The sequence below is a fragment of the Elephas maximus genome, chromosome X (assembly GCF_024166365.1).
Source record: "Elephas maximus indicus isolate mEleMax1 chromosome X, mEleMax1 primary haplotype, whole genome shotgun sequence".
Taxonomy (NCBI): domain Eukaryota; kingdom Metazoa; phylum Chordata; class Mammalia; order Proboscidea; family Elephantidae; genus Elephas; species Elephas maximus.
The window spans coordinates 161,298,652-161,325,444 of record NC_064846.1 but is presented as its reverse complement, the minus strand read 5'-3'; the positions used below and the strand labels follow the sequence as shown (position 1 = coordinate 161,325,444).

At 40.2% G+C, this 26,793-nt stretch overlaps 1 protein-coding gene across 1 annotated transcript in view; it reads right to left on the bottom strand.

Annotated features, from left to right (window-relative positions):
* BEND2 (BEN domain containing 2) overlaps positions 1-26,793 on the bottom strand; it is a 77,800-nt gene that overhangs the window by 7,693 nt on the left and 43,314 nt on the right. Inside the window, exons 8-12 of the mRNA XM_049871565.1 lie at positions 22,346-22,483; positions 19,194-19,394; positions 13,673-13,788; positions 10,348-10,573; positions 7,331-7,534 (exon numbers count right to left, since the gene is read on the bottom strand). Of these exons, the coding sequence (XP_049727522.1) occupies positions 7,331-7,534; positions 10,348-10,573; positions 13,673-13,788; positions 19,194-19,394; positions 22,346-22,483 (885 nt within the window). The remainder of the gene's footprint in view (positions 1-7,330; positions 7,535-10,347; positions 10,574-13,672; positions 13,789-19,193; positions 19,395-22,345; positions 22,484-26,793) is intronic.

Here is a 26,793-nt window from a genome sequence, read left to right as displayed (position 1 = left end):
AATGGACTAAATGCATCAATAAAGTGACAAAAAATGGCAAAATGGATAAAAAAAAATATGATCCATCTATATGCTGCCCACAAGAGACACACCTTAGACATGGAGACACAAACTAAAACTCAAAGGATGGAAAAAAATAAATCAAACAAACACTGGCAATATTAATTTCTGACAAAATAGATTTTAAAGTTAAATCTACCACAAAGGATGAGGAAGGACACTATGTAATGATTAAAGGGATGATAAATTTTTTTTATACCAGGAGGATATAACCATATTAAATATTTATGCACCCAATCACAGGGCTGCAAGATACATAAAACAAACTCTAGCAGCATTGCAAAGTGAGATAGCTCCACAATAATAGTAGGAGGCTTCAACACACCACTTTCGGTGAAGGACAGGACATCTAGAAAAGAGGTCAATAAAGACGTGGAAGATCTAAATGCCACAATCAACCAAATTGACCTCATAGACATATACAGAACACTCCACCCAACAGCAGCCAAGTATACTTTCTTTTCTAGTGCACACGGAACATTCTCTAGAATAGACCACATATTAGGTCATAAAGCAAGCCTTACCAGAATCCAAAACACTGAAATATTACAAAGCAGCTTCTCTGACCATAAGACCATAAAAGTAGAAATCAATAACAGAAAAAGAAGGGAAAAGCAACCAAACACTTGGAAACTGAAAAATACCCTGCTCAAAAAACACAAGGTTATAGAAGGTATTAAGGATGGAATAAAGAAATTCATAGAATCCAATGAGAATGAAAACACTTCCTATCAGAACCTTTGGGACATAGCAAAAGCAGTGCTGAGAGGTCAATTTATACCAATAAATGCACACATCCAAAAAGAAGAGCCAAAATCAAAGGATTATACCTACAACTTGAATAGAAAGAGAGCAACAAAAGAAACCCTCAGGCACCAGAAGAAAGCAAACAATAAAAATTAGACCAGAATTAAATGAAATAGAAGACAAAAAAACAATTGATAAGAATTAACAAGACCGAAAGCTGGTTCTTTGAAAAAATTAAAAAAATTAATAAGCTATTGGCCAAACCAACAAAGGAAAAGCAAGAGAGCAAGCAAATAATCCGAATAAGAAATGAGATGGGCGATATTACAACGGACCCAACTGAAATTAAAAGAATCATATCAGATTACTATGAAAAACTATACTCAAACAAATCCGAAAACCTAGAAGAAACAGACGAATTCCTAGAAACACACTACCTACCTAAACTAACACAAACAGAGGTAGAACAACTAAATAGACCCATAACAAAAGAAGAGATTGAAAAGGGAAAAGAAAATTATAGACCTATAACCCTCATGAACATAGATGCAAAAATCCTCAACAAAATTCTAGCCAATAGAATTCAACAACATATCAAAAAATAATTCACCATGACCAAGTGGGATTCATACCAGGTATGCAGGGATGGTTCAACATTAGAAAAACAATTAATATAATCCACCACATTTTTTTGTACCACATAAATAAAACAAAAAACAAGAATCACATGATTTTATCAATTGATGCAGAAAAGGCATTTGACAAAGCTCAACACTCATTCATGATGGAAACTCTCAGAAAAATAGGCATAGAAGGAAAATTCCTTAACATAATAAAGGGCATTTATACAAATCCAACAGCCAACATCACCCTAAATGGAGAGAGCCTGAAAACATTCCCACTGAGATCGGGAACCAGACAAGGATGCCCTTTACCATCACTCTTATTCAACATTGTGCTGGAAGTCCTAGCCAGAGCAATTAGGCCACAAAAAGAAATAAATGGCATCCAGATTGGCAAGGAAGAGATCAAAGTATCTCTATTTGCAGATGACATGATCTTATACACAGAAAACCCTAAGGAATCCTCCAGAAAACTACTGAAACTAATAGAAGAGGTCAGCAGAGTATCAGGATACAAGATAAATATACAAAAATCAGTTGGATTCCTCTACACCAACAAAAAGAACATCAAAGATGAAATCACCAATCAATGCCATTTACAGTAGCCCCCAAGAAAATAAAATACTTAGGAATAAGTCTTACCAGAGACGTAAAGGACTTATACAAAGAAAACTACAGTACACTTCTGCAAGAAACCAAGAGACTTACATAAGTGGAAGAACATACCTTCTCGTGGATAGGAAGACTTAGCACTATAAAAATGTCTATTCTACCAAAAGGGATCTATACATTTAAAGCAATTCCAATCCAAATCCCAATGACATTCTTTAATGAGATGGAGAAACAAATCACCAACTTCATATGGGAGGGAAAGAGGCCCTGGATAAGAAAAGCATTACAGAAAAAGAAGAACAAAGTGGGAGGTCTCAGTCTGCCTGATTTTAGAACCTATTATACCGCCACAGTACTCAAAACAACCTGATACTGGTACAACAACAGACATATAGACCAATGGAACAGAACTGAGAATCCAGATATAAATCCATTCACATATGAGCAACTGATATTTGACAAAGTCTCAGTGTCAGTTAATTGGGGAAAAGATAGTCTTTTTAACAAATGGTACTGGCATAACTGGATATCCATCTGCAAAAAAATGAAACAAGACCCATACCTCACACCATGGACAAAAACGAACTCAAAATGGATCAAAGACCTAAACATGAAGTCTAAAATGATAAAGACCCTGGAAGAAAAAATAGGGACAACATTAGGAGCCCTAATACATAGCCTAAACAGAATACAAAACATTACTAAAAATGCTGAAGAGAAACCAGATAACTGGGAGCTCCTAAAAATCAAACAACTATGCTCATCTAAAGACTTCACCAAAAGAGTAGAAAGACTACCTACAGACTAGGAAAAAAATTTCAGCTACGACATCTCCGACCAGCACCTGATCTCTAAAATCTACATGATTCTGCTAAAACTCAACCACAAAAAGACAAACAGCCCAATTAAAAAATGGGCAAAGGATATGAACAGACACTTCATTAACGAAGACATTCAGGCAGCTAACAGATACATGAGAAAATGCTCTCAATCATTAGCCATTAGAGAAATGCAAATTAAAACTGCAATGAGATTCCATCTCACTGCAACGAGGCTGGCCTTAATCCAAAAAACACAAAAGAATAAATGTTGGAGAGGTTGTGGAGAGACTGGAACACTTATTCACTGCTGGTGGGAATGTAAAATGGTACAACCACTTTGGAAATCGATCTGGCGCATCCTTAAAAAGCTAGAAATAGAACTACCATAATATCCAGCAATCCCACTTCTTGGAATATATCCTAGAGAAATAAGAGCCTTTACACGAACAGATATATGCACACCCATGTTCATGGCAGCACTGTTTACAATAGCAAAGAGTTGAAAGCAACCAAGGTGCCCATCAAAGGATGAATGGATAAATAAGCTATGGTATATTCACACAATGGAATACTACGCATTGATAAAGAACAATGTTGAATCCATGAAACATTTCATAACATGGAGAAATCTGGAAGACATTATGCTGAGTGAAATCAGTCAATTGCAAAAGGACAAATATTGTATAAGACCAGTATTGTAAGAACTGAAGAAACAGTTTAAGCAGAGAAGAAAATACTCTTTGATGACTACAAGAGGGGGAAGGGCAGGAGGGAGGGAGAGGGGTATTCACTAATTACAGAGTAGGTAAGTTTCATTTCAGGTGAAGGGAAAGATGACACACAACAAAGGAGAGGTCAACACAAATGGACTAAACCAAAAACAAAGAAGTTTCCTGAATAAACTGAATGCTTTGAAGGCCAGTGTAGCAGGGGCAGGGCTTTGGGGACCATGGTTTCAGGGGATACCTAAGTCAATTGGCATAATAAAATCTACTAAGATAACATTCTGCATACCACTTTGGAGAGTGGCGTCTGGGGTCTTAAATGCTAGCAAGCAGCCATCTAAGATGCATCAATTGGTCTCAACCCACATGGAGCAAAGGAGAATGGAGAACACCGAAGACACAAGGTAATCATGGGTCCAAGAGACAGAAAGGGCCACATAAACCAGAGACTACATCAGCCTGAGACCAGAAGAGCTAGATGGTGCCCGGCCACAACCGATGACTGCACTGACAGGGAACTCAACAGAGAAACCCTGAGGGAGCAGGAGGGCAGTGGGATGCAGATGCCAAATTCATGTAAAAAGACCAGACTGGGTCAAACTGGGACTGAGGAGACCCCGGAGGGCATGGACCCCAGACCTTCTGTTAGCCCAGGGCAGGAACCAGTCCCAAAGCCAACTCTTCAGACAGGGATTGGACTGGAATAGGGGATGGAAAATGAGACTGGCGAAGAACAAGCTTCTTGGATCAAGTCCACACATGAGATTATGTTGGCATCTGCTGTCTGGAGGGGAGATGAGAGGGCAAAGGTGGCCAGAAGCTATCCGAATGGACACAAGGAGAGTGGAGGGAAGTACTGTGGTATCTCATCAGAGGGAGAGCCATTATGAGTGTATAGCAAGGTGTATGTAAATTTTTGTATGAGAAACTGACCTGATTTGTAAACTTTCACTTAAAGTACAATAAAAGTTAATTAAAAAAAAAAAAAGAACACTGTGGGAGGCCTCATTCTACCTGATTTTAGAACCTATTATACCACCATAGCAGTCAAAACAGCCTGGTACTGGTACAACAACAGATACATAGACCGATGGAACAGAACTGAGAATCCAGACATAAATCCATCCACATATGAGCAGCTGATATTTGACAAAGGCCCAAAGTCAGTTAAATGGGGAAAAGACAGTCTTTTTAACAAACAGTGCTGGCATAACCAGATATCCATCTGCAAAAAATTTAACAAGACCCATACCTCACACCATGCAGAAAAACGAACTCAAAATGGATCAAAGACCTAAATGTAAAATCTAAAACAATAAAGATCATGGAAGAAAAAATAGGGACAATGTTAGGAACCCTAATACATGCCATAAAGAGTATACAAAACATCATTAACAATGAAGAAGAGAAACTAGATAACTGGGAGTTCCTAAAACTTAAACACCTATGCTCATCCAAAGACTTCACCAAAAGAGTAAAAAGATTACCTACAGATTGGGAAAAAAATTTTAGCTATGACATTTTCGACCAGGGTCTGATCTCTAAAATCTACATGATACTGCAAAAACTCAATTACAAAAAGACAACTAACCCAATTAAAAAAATGGGCAAAAGATATGAACAGGCACTTCACTAAAGAAGACTTTCAGGTAGCTAACAGATACATGAAGAAATGCTCATGATCATTAGCCATTAGAGAAATGCAAATCAAAACTACAATGAGATTCCATTTCACTCCAGCGAACCTGCCATTAATCCAAAAAACACAGAATAATAAATTTTGGAGAGGTTGTGGAGAGACTGAACACTTATACACTGCTGGTGGGAATGTCAAATGGTACAACCACTTTGGAAATCGATTTGGTGCTTCCTTTCTAGCTTTTTTTTTTTAAAGCTAGAAATAGGACTACCACACGACCCAGCAATTCCTCTCCTTGGACTATACCCTAAAGAAATAAGAGCCTTCACACAAACAGATATATGCACACCCATGTTCACTGCAGTTCTGTTTACAATAGCAAAAAGATGGAAGCAACCAAGGTGCCCATCAATGGATGAATGGATAAATTATGGTATACTCACACAATGGAATGCTATGCATCGACAACAAACAGTGATGAATCTGTGAAACATTTCATAACATGGAGGAATCTGGAAGGCATTACACTGAGTGAAATTAGTCAGTTGCAAAAGGACAAATATTGTATAAGACCACTATTATAAGAACTCAAGAAATAGTTTAAAAAGAGAAGAAAATATTCTTTGATGGTTACAAGAGGGGGGAGGGAGGAAGGGAGGGAGAGGGGCACTCATTAATTAGATAGTAGATAAGAACTATTTTAGGTAAAGGGAAAGACAACACACAGTACAGGAGAGGTCAGCACAACTGGGCTAAACCAGAAGCAAAGAAGTTTCCTGAATAAACTGAACACTTTGAAGGCCAGCGTAGCAGGGGTGGGGATTTGGGGACCATGGTTTCTGGGGACATCTAAGTCAACTGGCATAATAAAATCTATTAAGAAAACATTCTGCATCCCACTTTGGAGAGTGGCGTCTGGGGTCTTAAACGTTAGCAAGTGGCCATCTAAGATGCATCAATTGGTCTGAATCCCCCTGGATCAAAGGAGAATGAAGAACACCAAAGACACAAGGTAATTATAAGCCCAAGAGACAGAAAGGACCACATAAACCAGAGACTACATCAGCCTGAGACCAGAAGAACTAGATGGCACCCGGCTACAACCGATGACTGCTCTGACAGGGAACACAACAGAGAACCCCTGAGGGGGCAGGAGAACAGTGCGATGCAGACCCCAAATTCTCATAAAAAGACCAGACTTAATGGTCTGACTGAGACTAGAAGCACCCCAGTGGTCAGGAACTCTTCAGATAGGGATTGGACTGGACAACGGGATAGAAAATACTGGGGAAGAATGAGCTTCTCGGATCAAGCAGACACATGAGGCTATATTGGCCTCTCCTGTCTGGAGGGGAGATGAGAGAGCAGACGGGGTCAGAAGGTGGCCGAATGGACACAAAAAGAGAGTGGAGGGAAGAAGTGTGCTGTTTCATTAGGGGGAGAGCAATTAGGTCTGTATAAACCCAACCCAGTGCCATCAAGTCGATTCCAACTCATAGCGACCCTACGGGACAGAGTAGAACTGCCCCATAGAGTTTCCAAGGAGTGCCTGGTGGATTCAAACTGCCGACCCTTTGGTTAGCACCCATAGCACTTAACCACTATGCCACCAGGGTTTCTGGAAGTATATAGCAAGTCGTATAAAAATTTTAGTATGAAAGACTGACTTGATTTGTAAACTTTCACTTAAAGCACAGTAAAAATAAAGACCGTACTATGCTAATGTGCACAAGAAAAAAAACTAGCAAATTAACATGCTATACTATTGTCGTCACCTCTACTAACTGACAAAGCCTTTCAGCTTTGACCTTGATCTTCAGTAATGAAGGCATTTTCCTTTCCCACACCCTGGCAGTCCATAGCAGGGAGCCACAGACATTACAGCCTTTCCTGTACTAAAATAATGCCTTTCAAGGCAGAGCAATTAGCCCTGAGGACTCAAATGCAAAGAGAAACACAACTCCCGAACCTGGTCCTGATGAGGGAATTAGTAAGAGATCCATATGGCCTCATGACATACACCAACTGACTGAATTTTTCTTTTTGCGTTTCTCTAACACAGTTTGCTTTTACTTATTCTCCCACACTCTGCATGTAACAAACCTCGGAGAGCAGCAATCTTGTTGTAGTTAAGGGCATAGATGCCATGCCCGGGATGGCCATAGACGTTACTCTTCATCAGGACTTCGTCTGTGAACAGGTTGCGAATCAGGTATCGGGCTGACAGTTCAGGGCGAGACTTACTTTTCGCTATATCAAGTATCGAATGTGGGATCTGTATGTTTCTATGTGGATTTCCAAAATATTCTAGAAGTAAAAAAGAAAGAAGATCATCTTTGTGGGAGATGTTAAATTGGCATTTTTGGCATGTTTTTTTAAAAGGCTGTGATAGAAATGTTGATCTGTCTGAATTCTTAGGTTCAAGAATTTGAGAGGTTAAAATAAATTAACGCCTCAAATTTTTAGTCTGTTCTGAGACAGCATGCAAAATGAGACAGGAATCACTGCTGGTATGATTACACAGGCTTCAGCCGTCCAAAGGAAGATTTACTATTCTGTTACCTTTTCGAGTGCAGTAAGTTTTATCATTATATTTAGTATCAAATTCTAAGTAATTTTAAATGCATTGCTTTCCTACTTATAAGACAGGTGTTTCTTCTTTGTTTTTTTCAAAAAATGAACACCATGATTCTTACTGAAATATTTGTAATTTAAAAATGTAGATTTTCTTTTTGGCATTAGGCTCATCGTTTAAAAATCAACAAACTGCTGGCTCATTTTAGATATTGTATTCGGTATGAAAAATAAATTTTTGGCCTGTCTTCGTTTCTCAGCTTTACGGCCTTTATTATCATTTCTTCAGTCCACAGTGATTCAAATCGACCAATTTGAAAAATACTCTATTTTACATATAACAAAAAGTTATGAAGAGGCTGTATGAGAGAAACACAATGAATCTTACAAGTCAATAAGCATATTTTTCTCGTCTTGGAACATCCTCATTTAATAGGTATCGGTATAAACTGTTGAATCCCTCAGATTCAACATTTAGCAAAAGAGATTAAATTATTTAAAAATTCACTCAGTGGGGCCAAAAACTTAACTTAGGAGATTAATCTAGCAATACTTATCAAGGGTCAGAAGGAAAGGTTAATACTCTTTAACCTGGTAATGCAATTTCTGAGAGCCTAACTTGAAAAAGGAGCCCTGGTGGCATAGTGGTTAAGAAGCTTGGCTACTAACCAAAAGGTCACCAGTTCGAACCCACCAGGCACTTCTTGGACACTCTATGGGACAGTTCTACTCTGTCCTATAGGGTTGCTATGAGTTGGAATCGACTATACAGCAGTGGGTTTGGTTTTCTGAGTTGAGAAAACAATCCAAAATATAGAAAAAGCTATTAAAATGAAATTTTTCTTTTTTTTGCAGCACGGTTTACAATCCCCTTCCCCAAACCCTCAAACCAAGATCCAAAGAGGGAGATAGTTAAATAAATTATGGTATACTAACTCAATGGAATGTTCTGTACCTATTAAAAGCAATGGTTATGAAGATTATAAATTCTTGGGGGGAACACATTATAATGGGAAAGAAAAAAGTATTTATATAGAGATCATAACAATATTTTTAAATGTTCATAAGAAAAAAAAAATCCGGAAGAAAAGTAAAGTATCCACAATAGCTTTTTAATATACTTTGACTGTGGGAGCTTCTCCTTCCCCCTTAAGTATTTCCCAAATCTTTAAAACAGTAAAATAGGCTACACACAAACTGGTAGACACCTGGCTCACACTGTCTGAGCTGCCCTGTCCCCTTGAAATAGCTGAGCCCAGGTTAGAGACCTGGAACCCGTGCTACCCAAATCAGATTCTTCTTCCTGGGAATCGGAACAGTGAAAGGAGCCTAAACAAAAAACAAAAAACAAAAAAACAAAAACCCGCTTCTGTTGAGTCAATTCTGTATAGGGCAGGGTAGAACCGCCCCATAGAGTTTCCAAGGAGTGCCGGGTGGATTTGAACTGCCAACCTTTTGGTTACCAGCCATAGCGCTTAACCACTACACCACCAGGGTTTCTGAAATGAGCCTAGGTGTTTTCAAAGCTGCGGCTGCAGAGTCCCAGAGCCCCTTGGGGCTGCCAGAGGCTCGATTATTCTTTGCTTCCTAAAATACAGGAGCTGTTCATCCAGTGATTTGTTGTTTAATTTAGCCAGAGTCTGTTGCTATGGTATGCAACCCTAACAAATACAGTAGTTCTATGACTTAAAACGGAAATATGTAAAGACATATCATTGAAACTTAGTTGGAACAGGATCACAGGCAATATTCTACTGAGGGTTGACGTGAGCACATGGCAGAGACAGAGGATGGTTTTGCTATCTCAGGTGCCACTTGCTAGTAACAGGGAGGACATTCTTGGCATCCTGGGGAGGAGGTTGTGCTGGGAAGCATGAGTGGCAGGTGACACGTCACCTACTGAACCACACTGCCACCTGATATAAAGGAAAGCCGGATGTGCTAGCACTGGGAACCCAAGGTCCTAGGAACAGGATCCATGAATTCGTACAAATGATATTTCCTGAGCGCCTGAAGTGTATGCCATGCACACTGAGAACAAGCCCTCTGAACTGCTTCCACCTCATCGCAGCTGTAGCTCCTCCCTTCCTTGCTGAGGAAGGTGCCTAATCACGGCCCTCACACTGGTCAAAGGAGTCGGCCAAGCACTGCCTTCAGAAGTCAAACTGTAGGGTCAGCTTAACGGTAAAAACTATCAGCTTCAGAACTAGGTATCTGTATTTTACTAACTCATTAATAACTAAAAAAACCCAAACCCACTGCCATCAAGTCGATTCCGACTCACAGCGACCCTATAGGGCAGAGCAGAACTGCCCGATAGCGTTTCCAAGGAGCGCCTGGCACATTCGAACTGCCGACCTCTTGGTCGGCAGCTGTAGCACTTAACCACTATGCCACCAGGGTTTCCAACTCATTAATAGACAGGATTAAATGGTTCCGATTTTTACTGTAAAAAGTTTCAAACACATGAAAGAAGAGAGGACAACCCGAAATGCGCCACCTAGATGCAACATTCACCATCAAGAGAGGCTTATTTTAATGCTCACCCAGATTTTCACAAGGCATCCCTGAACTATCAGCTGAAGGTTCATTAACTCCTCCAGGGGTAGCCTCACTGTTCCGCGGAGAAGCCCCATTTTCTGTAGTTTCAGAGGCAGCTGCTTGCTGAGATGTCTGAGAACTGCTCTCACTGCCGTCTCTCTCATCATTGGGATCTGCAGCTGCTGGCGCATCAGGGTTCATAGGGCCCTGAGTTCTGTCAGCACGTTTCTTCTGAAACACAAAATTATAACAAAGGTCCATAATGAGAAAATATGTATATACCCCATTGTCTACCAGGGCCTCCTGGGTTGGTGGGGAAGCAACCGTCTAGAATAAGTTGGGCCAAAGCCCCGTGGATAATTCCAACACTGCCCCAGAGTACTACCTTAGAAGAGGTAAGGATTTGAGCCCTTCCTCATTCAACCGGAACTCCCAGCTTCTTGGAATGAATGAAAACTGCTGGCACAAAATCAGTGCTTAATAAATGAATAACTGAGTTTCTTCAGGATGACAATTGTTTGTTTTGTGTTTATCTGAGGAGTCCTGGTGGCGCAGTGGTTAAGCACTCGGCTGCTAACCAAAGGTTGGCTTATGGAACCCACCGGCCCCTTCTCGGGAGAAAGATGTGGCAATCTGCTTCCGTGAAGATTTCCAGCCTTGGAAACCCTATAGGACAGTTTTACTCTGTCCTACACGGTTGCTCTGAGTTGGAGTCAACTCATTCATAGTAGCTTTGGTTTAGGTTTTTTGTGTTTATTTTTTCTTTACCCCAGTGGCTTTCAAATCTGGCTGCACATTAGAATTAACCTAAAAAAAAAAAAATCACACAGTTGTCATGGAGCCCTCCCTGGATGGTGTGAATGTTTAATGCACTCGGCTGCTAACCAAAAGGTTGGTGGTTCAAGTCCACCCAGAGGTGTCTCAGAAGAAAGGCCTGGCAAACAATCAGCCATTGAAAACCCTATGGAGCCCAGTTCTACTCACACACATGGGGTTACCATGAGTTGGAATCGACTCAACAGCAACTGGTTTTGGTTTAGGAAAAATCTTACCATCTTTTATCACCAAAAAAATGTTATACAATTTAACAGCGATTAAAATACATACATATGTAATTCTAATCTACCAAATTTGGTTATGTTAATATGGATCTTGGGGAACAGAAAACACTGTTTGGGGTTCCCTATTTTGGCTATTCGCACGTATGTATCCGGCACATCAGGGATTAGAATTTTTTCTTCCCACTTGATAGCTACCTTGCCACTTCATTATGGTGCTCCACCCTCTCCTGGCTGTTGAGGTTTTAATCTTTCATCTTTCTCTTAACCATTAATATTTGTATTTAAGAGTTTTATCTACAGGGTTAGAAATCCAAATATTTGGTTTTTGGCAAGCCTCTGAAGTGTTAAATTGATTTAGTTGAGTTCTAAATCAAGTGCTTCAGGGTAGTATAAACTTCAACTTAAATGTCAATCAAGGCCAAGGGATAGATTTTGGAATACCTATGCCCTCTTGGAGGAGTTTCGGGACGGTGCACACAGTTAATGCACTCAGCTGCTACAAAAAGGTTGGAGGTGTGAGCCTACCCGGAGGCATCCCAGAAAAAAGGCCTGGTGATTTACTTCCAAAAAAATCAGCCACTGAAAATCCTATGGAGCACAGTTCTACTTTGACACACAGGGGGTTGCCGTGAGTCAGAGTCAACTTACCGGCAATCGATTTTAGAATTACTCTAAGAATCTTTTTAAAAATAGCCATGCTTCGGTCCCATCCTTGGCAAATTCAATCAGTATCTCTGGTGGTGGGATTGCTAACTTTTTGTAAAAGTGTACAAGTATGATTCTAATATGCACCCAGGGTTGACAACCACTGCCGTAGATGGGGCTTCTCAAATGTGAATGGGCACACAGATCACCTGGAGATTCCCTAAAATGCAGATTTGGACTGTGCGAGGCTCCTGGAGGCCAAGATTCTGCATCTCTAACAAACTCTCTGTTGCTGCTGCTGCTCCACAGACCACATGTTAAGTGGCAAAGGCCTACTGCAGTCCTAGTCAAGAACACAGCAGGCACTGAGTAGATACTGCTTCTCTTCTGATGCCTAAGCAAGTATGCAACTCACCATTTTTCATGCAGCATCTCTACGATCAAATGTTTAGGGTGGAATCGTTGTAGATATAAAATGGAATATCAAAAATAAGCAGATTTCATTTCAAACAGATGGTGCTTGAGCTATCGCTGAAATCAAGTTCCCCAGAAAAACATAAGCTCAGCTACAAATATTCTTGGCAAATAGTTTCCATAAACTTACTCAAGAGAAGCAGGAGTGACTAGACATGGGGAGTATAAAATGGGATTTGTAGAGATGTTGGTGAAAATTAGGCATGGTTATTCAGTTAAACGCTTCGTCAGGAGAAGGCAATAGATATGACACTCTTCCTTAAAGTCCTATTTATATTTAAAAAAAAAAGTCTAATGCACTCCGAAGGCAGACTGAATGAGAGAGGGAACACAGATTCCCTTTCACCATATAGAATATAAAATACCTTTGACTAATTCTACTCTGTCCTATAGGGTCACTATGAGTCGGAATCGACTCGGCAGCAGCAGGTTTTTTTAATGCAATACAGAGATCTAGGTTAACATCATGACATGCATTATTTTTTACCAGATTCTACCAATACTAAAAGTAAACAAATAATGAAATGCCTTCATTTTCTCCTATGCCACCCATAGCTACCACTGAAACAGCTAAGAAACACAGTCTTGCTCTTTCTTGAGTTAGTGAGTGGAATACCAAAAAAGATTTGTCAAATATCCTTATAGTGGAAACTGTTTATTCTAGTACAGCTCTTGGCTCCTAATATACTAATTATGACACTGTATTGGAATTACTTTAAGATATTTTTATAGCGCATAAATATCAAAAAGGAGCCCTGTGGTGGTGTAGTGGTTAAGCATTTGGCTGCTGACCAAAAAGTTGGAAGTTGAAACCCCCCAGCCACTCCAAGGGAAAAACATGTGGCAGTCTGTTTCTGTAAAGATATACAGCCTTGGAAACCCTATAGGGCAGTTTTACTCTGACCTCTAGGGTCACTATGAGTCAGAATTTACTTGATGGCAATGGATTTTTGGTTTATAAATATCAAAAAGTGAAATAAAAAGACAGTATTCTTTGGAAAGGACATACTCCTCCTCCTAAATGGAGAATATGAACTTTTTAGCACATGCTCTTAAAGACCAAATCCTGGGCATCAAGCTCTCAGCTGTTCAGTTATATAGAGTATGGACTTATAAAGCAGTTACTGCACTTATATGAAGAATAACTTACCATCGGATTGTTGGCTTTACAATAGCGGATCAGTGATCTGATACCTGAAATACAGCTTCTCCAATCTTTTCCATGTTCACTCAAATCACAGTTGGGAAAACTTGCTGCCAGATATTCTGCAAACAGTAGAAAGCAATCACAAAAAAAGGAGAAAAGAAATTTAATAAAGAAACCGACAAGATATTTTTTATTTAAAGTAAATAGTGCAATTTTCTATCTCTATCGTTCTTTTCTCTCTTTCTTAGAGTTTAGAAATTCCACCTATGAAGTTGCTTTGCAGAATTATCTCATTCCTTCTAACATGAAATTGCCAAAAAAACACTGATTTAGGAAGCCAACAGTGAGGTTTGATGCTTGTGATCATGAAGGTTGGGTGTCAACTTGGCTGCGCCATGACTCTGAGTGGTTTGGCAGTTATGATGTAGTCTGGCAGCGTATAATGATGCAATCACCTCCGTGATGAGATCTGACATAACATGATCACCTCCATGATGGAATCTGTTATGAGTAACTAATCAGTTGAAACGGAGTTTCCTCGGGTGTGTGGCCTGCATCCAGTATATGTGGACTTTCTGGCAAAGCTTGCAGGCTTCTGCTTTGCTCTGGATCTTGCATTCAGCTCATTGGCATCTGACCTCCAGTTCTTGGGACTTGATCATGGATGCATCAGCCTTCACAGCTGTGGGCCAGCAACCTGCCGTCTGACCTGTGGATCTTGGGTTCATCACCACCTACAGCTATGTGAGTCAGGAGAAGCCCCAACCTGATGCCTGACGTCTAACCCACAGACTTGAGACTTGTCGACTCTACAACTGCATAAGCCTTTTCTTTGAAGTAAATCTCTCTCTCTCTCTCTGTTTGTATGTGTATATATACACACACACCCTTCACTGATTTTGCTTGAACTCAGCCTAAGAGACTGCTTTAAAAAAGTGTGTGTCCCATGCACAAAAACTAACTCCAAGTGGATTAAAGACCTAAACATACAGACTAAAACGATAAAGATCATGGAAGAAAAAAGCAAGGCATAAACAGAATACAAAACATTACCAAAAATGACGAAGAGAAACCCGATAACTGGGAGCTCCTAAAAATCAAACACCTATGCTCATCTAAAGACTTCACCAAAAGAGTAAAAAGACCACCTACAGACTGGGAAAGAATTTTCAGCTATGACATCTCAGACCAGCGCCTGATCTCTAAAATCTACATGATTCTGTCAAAACTCAACCACAAAAAGACAAACAACCCAATCAAGAAGTGGGCAAAGGATATGAACACACACTTCACTAAAGAAGATATTCAGGCAGCTAACAGATACATGAGAAAATGCTCTCGATCATTAGCCATTAGAGAAATGCAAATTAAAACTACGATGAGATTCCATCTCACTCCAACAAGGCTGGCATTAATCCAAAAAACAAAATAATAAATGTTGGAGAGGCTGCGGAGAGATTGGAACTCTTATACACTGCTGGTGGGAATGTAAAATGGTACAACCACTTTGGAAATCTATCTGGCGTTATCTTAAACAGTTAGAAATAGAACTACCATACAACCCAGAAATCACACTCCTCGGAATATACCCTAGAGAAATAAGAGCCTTCACACAAACAGATATATGCACACCCATGTTTATTGCAGCTCTGTTTACAATAGCAAAAACCTGGAAGCAACTAAGGTGTCCAACAATGGATGAATGGATAAATAAATTGTGGTATATTCACACAATGGAATACTACGCATCAATAAAGAACAGTGACGAATCTGTGAAACATTTCATAACATGGAGGAACCTGGAAGGCATTATGCTGAGCGAAATTAGAGGCAAAAGGACAAATATTGTATAAGACCACTATTATAAGATCTTGAGAAATAGTATAAACTGAGAAGAACACATACTTTTGTGGTTACGGGGGGGGAGGGAGGGAGGGTGGGAGAGGGTTTTTTACTGATTAGTTAGTAGATAAGAACTGCTTTAGGTGAAGGGAAGGACAATACTCAATACATGGAAGGTCCGCTCAACTGGACTGGACCAAAAGCAAAGAAGTTTCTGGGATAAACTGAATGCTTCAAAGGTCAGCAGAGCAAGGGCGGGGGTTTGGGGACCATGGTTTAAGGGGACTTCTAAGTCAATTGGCAAAATAATCCTATTATGAAAACATTCTGCATCCCACTTTGAAATGCGGCATCTGGGGTCATAAACGCTAACAAGCGGCCATCTAAGATGCATCAATTTATCTCAACCCACCTGGATCAAAGGAGAATGAAGAACACCAAGGTCACACGATAACTATGAGCCCAAGAGACAGAAAGAGCCGCATGAACCAGAGACCTACATCATCCTGAGACCAGAAGAACTAGTTGGTGCCCAGCCACAACCGATGACTGCCCTGACAGGGAGCACAACAGAGAACCCCTGAGGGAGCAGGAGATCAGTGGGATGCAGACCCCAAATTCTCACAAAAAGACCAGACTTAATGGTCTGACTGAGACTAGAGGAATCCTGGCGGTCATGGTCCCCAAACCTTCTGTTGGCCCAGGACAGGAACCATTCCCGAAGACAACTCATCAGACATGGAAGGGACTGGACAGTGGGTACGAGAGAGATGCTGATGAAGAGTGAGCTATTTGTATCAGGTGGACACTTGAGACTGTGTTGGCATTTCCTGTCTGGAGGGGGGATGGGAGGATAGAGAGGGTTGGAAGCTGGCAAAATTGTCACGAAAGGAGAGACTGGAACGGCTGACTCATTAGGGGGAGAGCAAGGGGGAGTACGGACTAAGGTGTATATAAACTTGTATGTGACAGTCTGACTTGATTTGTAAACGTTCACTTGAAGCTCAATAAAAGTTAAAATAAATAAATTATAGTATGTAAAAAAAAGTGTGTGTAACATTACTATTCTGCTTGGGAGAGTACAGGATCAGTGGAAAAGAGGAGACCCTCAACAATGTAGATTGACACAATGGTTGGGACAATGAGCTCAAGCATAACAACGATTGTAAGGATGGCGCAGGACCAGGCAGTGTTTCGTTCTGTTGTGCATAGGGTCACTATGAGTCAGAACCGACTCGACGGCACCTAACAACATTACTATTCAAACAATTTCAGAGCACAGAAAAGGAAAGAATACTCCCGAGTTCATTCTATGATGCCAGCATAACCCTGATACTAAAGTCAGGCAAAGACATCACAAAAAAAGAAAGCTAAAGACCAGTATCTCTCATGAATACAGATGCAAAAATTCTCAACAAAATTCTAGCTAAAAGAATTCAGCATTATATAAAAAAATAATACACTAATGACCAAGTGGGATTCGTAACTGGTATGCAAGGATGGTTCAACATTAGAAAATCAATCAACATAATCTACCCCATAAATAAAAGAATCACATGATCATCTCAATCTACACAGAAAAGGCATTTGATAAAGTCCAATATCCATTCCTGATAAAAACTCTCAATAAAATAGGTATAGAAGGGAAACTCCTCAAAATAATAAAGGTATCTATACAAAACCAACAGCCAACATCATTCTCAATGGAGAGAGGCTGAGAGCATTCCCCCTGAAAATGGGAACGAGACAAGGATGCCCTTTATTACCACTCCTAATTAACATTGTGCTGGAAGTCCCAGCTAGATAATTAAGGCAAGAATAAGAAATAAACGGCATCTAAATTGTTAAGGAAGAAGTAAAACTATCCCTACTCGCAGATGATATGATCCTACACATAGAGAACCCCAAAGATTCCACAAGAAAACTACTGGAACTAACAGAAAGATTCAGCAAAGGAGCACGATACAAAATCAACATACAAAACTCAGTTGGACTCCTATACACCAATAATGTGAATTACAAAAAGGAAATCACTAAAACAAAGCATTTATAATAGCCCCTAAAAAGAGAAAATATTTAGGAATAAATCTAACCGGGGATGTAAAAGACCTATACAAAGAAAACTATGCAACACTAGAAGAAACCAAAAGAGACCTACAAAAACAAAAAAACATACCATGCTCATGGATGGGAAGAGTCAATAATTGTGAAAATGTCAATTCTATCCAAAGCAATCTACAAATACAATGTAAACCCAATCCAAATACCAACAACATTCTTTAATGAGATGGTAAAGCTAATCACCAAATTTACGTGGAAAGGAAAGAGGCCCCAGATAAGCAAAGCATTATTGAAGAGAAAGAATAAAGTAGGAGGCCTCGTACTACCTGATCTAAGAACCGCGACAATAGTCAAAAGGGCCTAGCACTGGTACAACAACAGACACATAGACCAATGGAACAGAATTGAGAATCCAGACATAAATCCATCCACGTATGAGTTTTTTTTTTTTTTTATGAGTAGTTGATAGTTGACAAAGGCCCCAAAACAGTTAAATGGGGAAAAGACAGTCTTTTTAACAAATGGTGCTGGCATAACTGGATATCCTTCTGCAAAAAAATGAAACCAGACCCACACCTCACTCCATGCACAAAAACGAACTCAGAATGGATCAAAGACCTAAATATAAAAGTGAAGACAATAAAGATCATGGAAGAAAAAATAAGGACAAAGCTAGGGGCCCTAATACATGGCATAAATAGAATATAGACCATAACTAACAATGTGCAAACACCAGAAGATAAACTAGAAAACTGGGATCTTCTAAAAATTGAACACTTAGGCTCATCAAAACAGTAAAAAGAGGGTTTCCTAGGCTGTAATCTCTACGGGAGCTGATCACCAGGTCTTTGTCCCATGGAGCCACTGGATGGGTTCAAACCGCCAGTCTTTTGGTTAGCTGCCGAGTGGGCCACCAGGGCTCCTTACATTACATACCTATCTTCCCCATAAAGCTATTTCTTCTGCCTTGAATGCTCCCCCCCCGCCCCCGCTCTAGCTGGCTGGAGAATCCTTCCAAATCTAGCTTCGATGTCTCGTCCTTGGCAAAGCCTTCCCCAACTTCCTCAAAGCAGCTGCTCTGCTCTCTGACATTCAACAGGACCACACTGAATTTGAATGTATCTGTTTCCATAAACATGGCCCCTTCTCCTTGCAGGCAGAAATTACTTATTCGTTGCTGTATCCTCAGTGCCTATGAGGGATAGGATCTCAACACACATTTCCAGAAGGCAGGAGGTTAAAGTGGATTATTCATGAGATTCTATTTTCTGTGTTGCCAGTCACTAGCACAGAGATGTCTGTTTTATCCCCCATCCCCCATTTTTTGCCTGTTTTCTAAGGACCAAGTTTTAGCACCAAAGAACTGATTTATGTCTAACTACAGTAATACAAATAATAACACTTGTCTTATTCCACTAGTCTATGGAAGATGCTACAATCTTTAGAAGTTGTTACCTACTGTATATCATTAAATTGTAAAATCAGGGTCAGTCAGATGAAAAAAATGAACACTTCTAAGATTTACGCAGAATTCATCATTATTTCTTCAACTACCAACATTATAACCTTCATCATATGACCAAGTGATGATGAAACAGGACTCCACGCTGCCTTTACATACCTCGCATAGCAGCCAGTTTGTTTGGGTCTAGAGGCTGGAGGCCTTGGAAACCGGCACCCACCGAGCTGCAAATTAGGACCTCCTTGGAAAACAAATGACGAACCAAGTAACGGGCTGCATGCTTAGGTGTGCGCTTCTTTTGTGCTTCCACCAAATGTGTATCAAGCAGCTTGATGTTTCTTTTAGGATCACCAAGATATCCTTTGAAAAAGATAGAGAAAAGGTAAAACCTTTGCTTTTTGGCATACAATGCTGTCATGAAAGTCCCCAGGAGAATTCAACTGACTTCTAATTCACAAGTTACTAGACACTTGGATGAATTCATTGAAGTTCTTTTCATTTTCCTTAAATGGGACTCTTTGAAGCCACCTGCCCAACTGTCAAAATTCTTCACCTTTGCTAGTCTTGAACTTGCTATACTTGAACTAATCTCTTCACTGTCTTGGATAAATTTTAATTCTTAGGCTACACGTTGCTATGAGATCCCATTGCTATGTTACCAAATGAGTATATGTTCCCTGGAAATAACTGGGAAAGTATGAATGGGTATACCTGCGAATTTTTTTAAATACTTAGCATTATCTATTATGTATCAGGCACTGTACTAAACATTTTACATCTGCAAGCTTGGTTTCATCATCCTAACAACCCTATCATTATTTTCACTTTGCAGATGAGGAAAATGAGTCCCAGAGAAGGTTTTTATTTGAAGTCACACTGCTAGTTATAGAGCCAGTTTCAAAATCCACATCTCTCTGTTTATAAACCAAATGCTCTGAACCATTAACCTTCTGTTAATGCCTTCCATTCTTTTTGTTCGATTTCTATCTTTTTTTAAGCACAAAATGAAAATCTTACTGTATATATAATCTGAATCCTGGTTTTTCACTTAACATTATGTTTTGTGCATTTCTCCATTTTCTGTTTCTTCAGTCTGAATTACTCATCGTATTTTTCCTGACAGGAGACATTTATGGTACACTTACTATGTTCCAGACATGGTGTTAAAAGCTTTAAATGCATCATCCCATTTGATACAACAAATTGACGAAGTTCTATTATCTTTGTCACTTCCCAGAATAAGAAAATATTATTTAGGTTAAAGAAGTGGCTGAAGACACAGAGCTGGGAGTTGAACCCAAGCAGTCTGACTCAAGAGCCCATGCTCTTAACCATTATGTTTTGCTGCTTTAACATGCTATGGATATACCAGAAGTCACTTTGCTAATTCCCTATTATTGCTTATTTGGTTGTTTTCAAATTTTTACAACTCTGTAAAGGACATTCTTGTACCAAATTTTAATGAAAATGTTTCTTTAATATGCTTTTGGATAAATTCCTAGAAGTCAGATTACTGAGTCAAATGGCATAAATATTTTTATGGTTTTGATAGATACTCCCTTCAGAAAGAGTGCATCAATTTATAAAAAGAGTACAATTATTGAAGTTTCCTGTAGTTTGGGTAACAAAATAATTTAAAGGAAAGGCTCTCCTCTAGGGCAGAAGTCAGGAATCTATGCTCCACAGGCCAATCCTCCTGCCTGTTTTTGTAAATAAATTTTATTGGAACACAGTCACGTCCATGTTTTCCATATTGTCTGTGGTTGCTTTCATATGACAACAGCAGAGTTTAGTTTAGTCAGAGACCGTATAGCCCACAAAGCCTAAAATAATTACTGTCTACCCCTTTACAGAAAAAGTTTTCTGACCCTTGTCCTAGGGCATTAGTCAAAACAGAGGTCAGCTGCCAAACCTCATCTACCAAGACCAGAAGAACTAGATGGTGCCCAGCTACCACTACCAACAGTTCTAATCAGGGCCACAATAGATAGACCCTGACAGAATGGGAGAAAATGTGGAACCCAAATCAGAAAAAAACCAAACCCAGTGGCATGGAGTTGATTCCGACTCATGACGATCCTTCAGGACAGAAAAGAACTGCCCCATAGGGTTTCCAAGGAGTGCCTGCTGGATTTGAACTGCTGACCTTTTGGTTAGCAGCCGTAGCTCTTAACCACTACACCACCAGGGTTTCCAAAGAACCTCAAATTCCTTAAAAAAAAAAAAAAAGGCAAAAAAACCGAGACCCCAGACTGGTTAAGACTGGAGGACTCCCTGAGATACACTTCAAACCTTGAACCGAAGCTAACCCCTGAGGTCGCCTTATACCTAAATAACAAATTGGCTGAAAAAAGTATCACCCATAAGTACTGTGCTCCTTTAAAAAAAATTTGAGAACAAACAATTACTTTAAACGAATTACTTTAAAACAAAGATGACAATGTAAGGGGGCAGGGAAACTAGATTAATGGAAACGGAACAATCAGAACAAAAATACTGAACATGGTCATGCATTGTGAGGGATGTAACCAATGTCGCCGAGCAACTTGTATAGAAATTACTGAATGGGAACCTAAACTGCTGTGTAAACCTTCACTGAAAACACCATAAAATATTATTTTAAAGAGAGAGAGAGAGATGGGCTGCTAGAAGCAGAGACACAAACCAAACCAAACCAAACCAAACCAAACCCAGTGCCGTCGAGTCGATTCCGACTCATAGCGACCCTATAGGACAGAGTAGAACTGCCCCATAGAGTTTCCAAGGAGCGCATGGCGGATTCCAACTGCCGATCCTTTGGTTAGCAGCCATAGCGCTTAACCACTACGCCACCAGGGTTTCCAGAGACGCAAAGGAACTATAAATATTAGAAAGGCTTGCCCTTAGAAGCCTGTGGAAGCTGAGGTCTCCTCATCTTTGCCACTGTGGCTTGGCAGGCAATACAACAGGCTGTTCATAAACAGTAACGATGAAGTCAAAGAGCACTGGGTTAGACTTCTGGGGCTGCCACTCACCAGCTTTGTGACTTTGGGCAGAATATTGAGCTCAAACTCTCTTAAGTTTCAGTCCCATTATCTATGGATGGGGATAATATAAGTACCAATATCATAGGATCATTATGAGCACTAGTGGGGAAGAGGCATATCAGGTGATTCATACAGTGCCTTGCACATGACAAGCACTCAATAAATGTTAGTCATTTGTATTAATATTCCCTAAAACCAGCTCACAAAATAGGAAACAAAAAGCTCCCCCTAGCTTCAACATAGTTTAAACAGTGCTACACGTACTATATATCATTTCAAACTCACCAAATTTGGGAGAGGGGCAGGCCGCTGATGAGGAAGCTTGGCCACTGTCATTTTCCAATAAAACTGGGTTATTCATCACTTCCGAGCCATCTTCCTTGTTGGTTTCTGCTTCTACCAATATCTCTACAGGCAAAAGTGCTGAAAGAAAAGAACTCTCAACTGTGAATTCTATATCCAGCAACACATGCTCAACCAAGCAAAACGAAGTGTTTGTAGCTAGCAGGTCTTCTCTTAAAGAGCAGGTAAAAGAAGAGATAAAACAGAAGGCTATGATGACAAAAGAAATCTTGAAGCACCAGGAAGGAAGAAGGAATAATAGAGAGAGCAGAAATATGGATGTCGAGAAGCTGGATGGTTCACACATTGTGGGGGGAGATGTACAATGTTACACACACATAGAGGGAAACCGTTTGGCAGGTTCTAATAAAACTAAACATGCAATTCCTGTAACATGGCTCAGCAATTGCACTCTTGGGCATTAATCCCAGAGAAATGAAAACTTGTGTTCCCATAAAAACAAGCACGCGAGTGTTCACGGCAGCTTTACTCCTAATACCCAAAAGCTGGAACAACTCAGATGTCCTTCAACAGGTGAACAGACAAACAAACTATGATACATCCATACCAGAGAATGCCATCAGCAATAAAAAGAATGAGCAGATATATGGGTAAACACAGCACTGTCATACGTTTTCTAAATCACATGTGATGACTGAAACAAAAACCAGAACACCATGTAACACCTAAGACAATGATATTTCAAAGCAGGGCGGGTAAAGGGACATAATTGAAAGTCAGGTTTCCACACTTCACTCTAAGTGGCAAAACGCTGACACCAGCAGACTGGGCTAAGTCACACATATATAGTAATACCCAGAGCAACCACTAGGAAAACCATACAAAGCAAAATACTTAAAAACAATGTCAACAATCAAGACCGAATACTAAAAAATGTTTGAGTAACCAGACAAAGGCAAGAAACGAGAAACAGGAAACAAACTGAAAGCAACTAATAAAATGGCAAGCTGCGGACAGGAAGAAATTATTTGCAAACCACACATCAAAAAAAACACTAGTATATACAATATCCAAGTAACTCTCAAACTTCAGAAGTAAAAAGGAAAAAAAAATTGGTCTGAGACCAGAGCAGGTATTTCATAGGAAACGTTTATAGACGGCAAATAAGCACATGAAAGACGTTTACATTATTATCCATTGTTGTTAGGTGCTGTCGAGTCGGTTCCGACTCACAGCGACCCCATGCACAACAGAAAGAAACACTGCCCAGTCCTGAGCCATCCTCACAATCGTTGCTACCCTTAAGCTCATTGTTGCACTCACTGTGTCAATCCACCTCGCTGAGGGTTTTCCTCTTTTCCGCCAACCCTGTGCTCTGCCAAGCATGATGTCCTTCTCCAGGGACTGATCCCTCCTGACAACATGTCCAAAGTACGGAAGACACAGTCTCACCATCCCTGCTTCTAAGGAGCATTCTGGTTGTACTTCTTCTAAGACAGATTTGGTCATTCTTTTGGCACTCCACGGTATATTCAATATTCTTCGCCAACACCGTAATTCAAAGGTGTCAATTCTCCTTCGGTCTTCCTTATTCATTGTCCAGTTTTCACATGCATATGATGCAACTGAAAATACCATGGCTTGGGTCAGGCACCTTAGTCTTCAAGGTGACATCTTTGCGTCTTTTGATTTCTTGACTGCTGCTTCCATGGCTGTTGATTTTGGATCCAAGTAAAATGAAATCCTTGACAACTTCAACCTTTTCTCCATTTATCATGATGTTGCTCACTGGTCCAGCTGTAAGGATTATTGTTTTATGTTGAGGTGTAATCCATACTGAAGGCTGTGGTCTTTGATTTCCTTAGTAATTGCTTCAAGTCCTCTTTACTTTCAGCAAGCAAGGTTGTGTCATCTGCATAACGCAGGTTGTTAATGAGTCTTCCTCCAATCTTGATGCCCCGATCTTCTTCTTATAGTCCAGCTTCTAGGATTATTTGCTCAGCATACAGATTGAATAGGTATGGTGAAAAGACACAACCCTGAAGCACACCTTTCCTGATTTTAAAACATGCAGTAACCCCTTGTTGTTTGAATGACTGCCTCTTGATCTATGTAAAGGTTCCTCATGAGCACAATCAAGTGTTCTGGAATTCCCATTCTTCACAATATTATCCATAATTTGTTATGATCCACACAGTCGAATGCTTTTGCATAGTCAATAAAACACAGGTAAACATCCTTCTGGTATTCTCTGCTTTCAGCCAGGATCCATCTGACATCAGCAATGATAGCCCTGGTTCCAAGTCCTCTTCTGAATCCAGCCTGAATTTCTGGCAGTTCCCTGTCGATACATTGCTGCAGCCACTTTTGAATGATCTTCAGCAAAATTTTGCTTGCATGTGATATTAATGATATTGTCCTATAATTTCCACATTCAGTTGGATCACCTTTCCCAGGAATAGGCACAAATATGGATCTCTCCCAGTCAGTTGGCCAGGAAGCTGTCTTCCATATTTCTTGGCATAGACGAGTGAGCACCTCCAGCGCTGCATCTGTTTGTTGAAACATCTGCATTGATAGTCCATCAATTGCTGGAGCCTTGTTTTTTGCCAATGCCTTCAGAGCAGCTTGGACTTCTTCCTTCAGTACCATCGGTTCCAGATCATATGCCACCTCTTGAAATGGCTGAACATCGACTAATTCTTTTTGGTATAATGACTCTGTGCATTCCTTCTATCTTCCGATGCCTCCTGCTTCGTTTAATATTTTCCCCGTAGAATCCTTCACTATTATAACTTGAGGCTTGAATTTTTTCTTCAGTTCTTTCAGCTTGAGAAAAGTTGACCGTGTTCTTCCCTTTTGGTTTTCCGTCTCCAGCTCTTTGCACATGTCATTATAATACTTCAGCCTTCTAGAGCTGCCCTTTGAAATCTTCTGTTCCGTTCTTTTACCTCATTGTTTCTTCCTGTTGCTTTAGCTGCTCAACATTCAAGAGCAAGTTTTTAGAGTCTCCTCTGACATCCATCTTGGTCTTTTCTTTCTTTCCTATCTTTTCAATGACGTCTTGCTTTCTTCATGGATGGTGTCCTTGATGTCATTCCACAACTCGTCTGCTCTTTGGCCATTAGTGTTCAATGCATCAAATGTATTCTTCAGATGGTCTTTAAATTCAGGTGGGATATATTTAAGGTTGTATTTTGGCTCTCATGGACTCGCTGCTTTTCTTCAGTTTCAGCTTGAACTTGCATATAAGCAATTGATGGTCTGTTCCACAGTCGGCCCCTGGCCTTGTTCAGACTGATGATACCGAGCTTTTCCATCGTCTCTTTCCACAGATGTAGTTGATTTGATTCCAGTGCGTTCCATCTGGCGAGGTCCATGTGTGTGGTAGCCATTTATGTTGGTGAAAAAAGGTATTTGCAATGAAGAAGTAGATGGTCTTGCAAAATTCTACCATGGGATCTCCAGCATCGTTTCTATCGCCAAGGTCATATTTTCCAACTACCGATCCTTCTTCGTTTCCAACTTTCGCATTCCAATCACCAGTAATTATCAACGCATCCTGATTGCATGGCCAATCAATTTCAGACTGCAGAAGCTGGTAAAAATCTTCAGTTTCTTCATCTTTGGCCCTAGTAGTTGGTGTGTAAATTTGAATAACATTCGTATTAACTGGGCTTCCTTGTAGGACTATCTATGGATATTATCCTATCACTGACAGCCTTGTACTTCAGGATAGATCTTGAAATGTTCTTTTTGACGATGAATGCAACACCATCCCTCTTTGAGTTGTCATTGCCTGAATAGTAGACTATAGGAATGCCCTATTCAAAATGGCCAATGCCAGTCCATTTCAGCTCACTAATGCCTAGGATATCGATGTTTATGCATTCCATTTCATTTTTGACAATTTCCAGTTTTCCTAGATTCATACTTCATACATTCCAGGTTCTGATTATTAATGGATGTTTGCAGCTGTTTCTTCACATTTTGAGTCATGCCACATCAGCAAATGAAGGTCCCGAAAGCTTTACTCCATCCACGTCATTAAGGTCGACTCTACTTTGAGGAGGCAGCTCTTCCCCAGTCATCTTTTGAGTGCTTTCCAACCTGGGGGGCTCATCTTCCAGCACTATATCAGACAACGTTCCGCTGCTATTCATAAGGTTTTCACTGGCTAATGCTTTTCAGAAGTAAACTGCCGGGTCCTTCTTCCTAGCCTGTCTTAGTCTGGAAGCTCAGCTGAAACCTGTCCTCCACGGGTGACCCTGCTGGTATCTGAATACCGGTGGCATAGCTTCCAGCATCACAGCAACATGCAAGCCCCCACAGTACGACAAACTGACAGACTCATCATTATCCATTAGGTAAATGCATATTAAAACCACAATGAAACATCACTACACGCTATCAGAATGTTTAAAATAAAA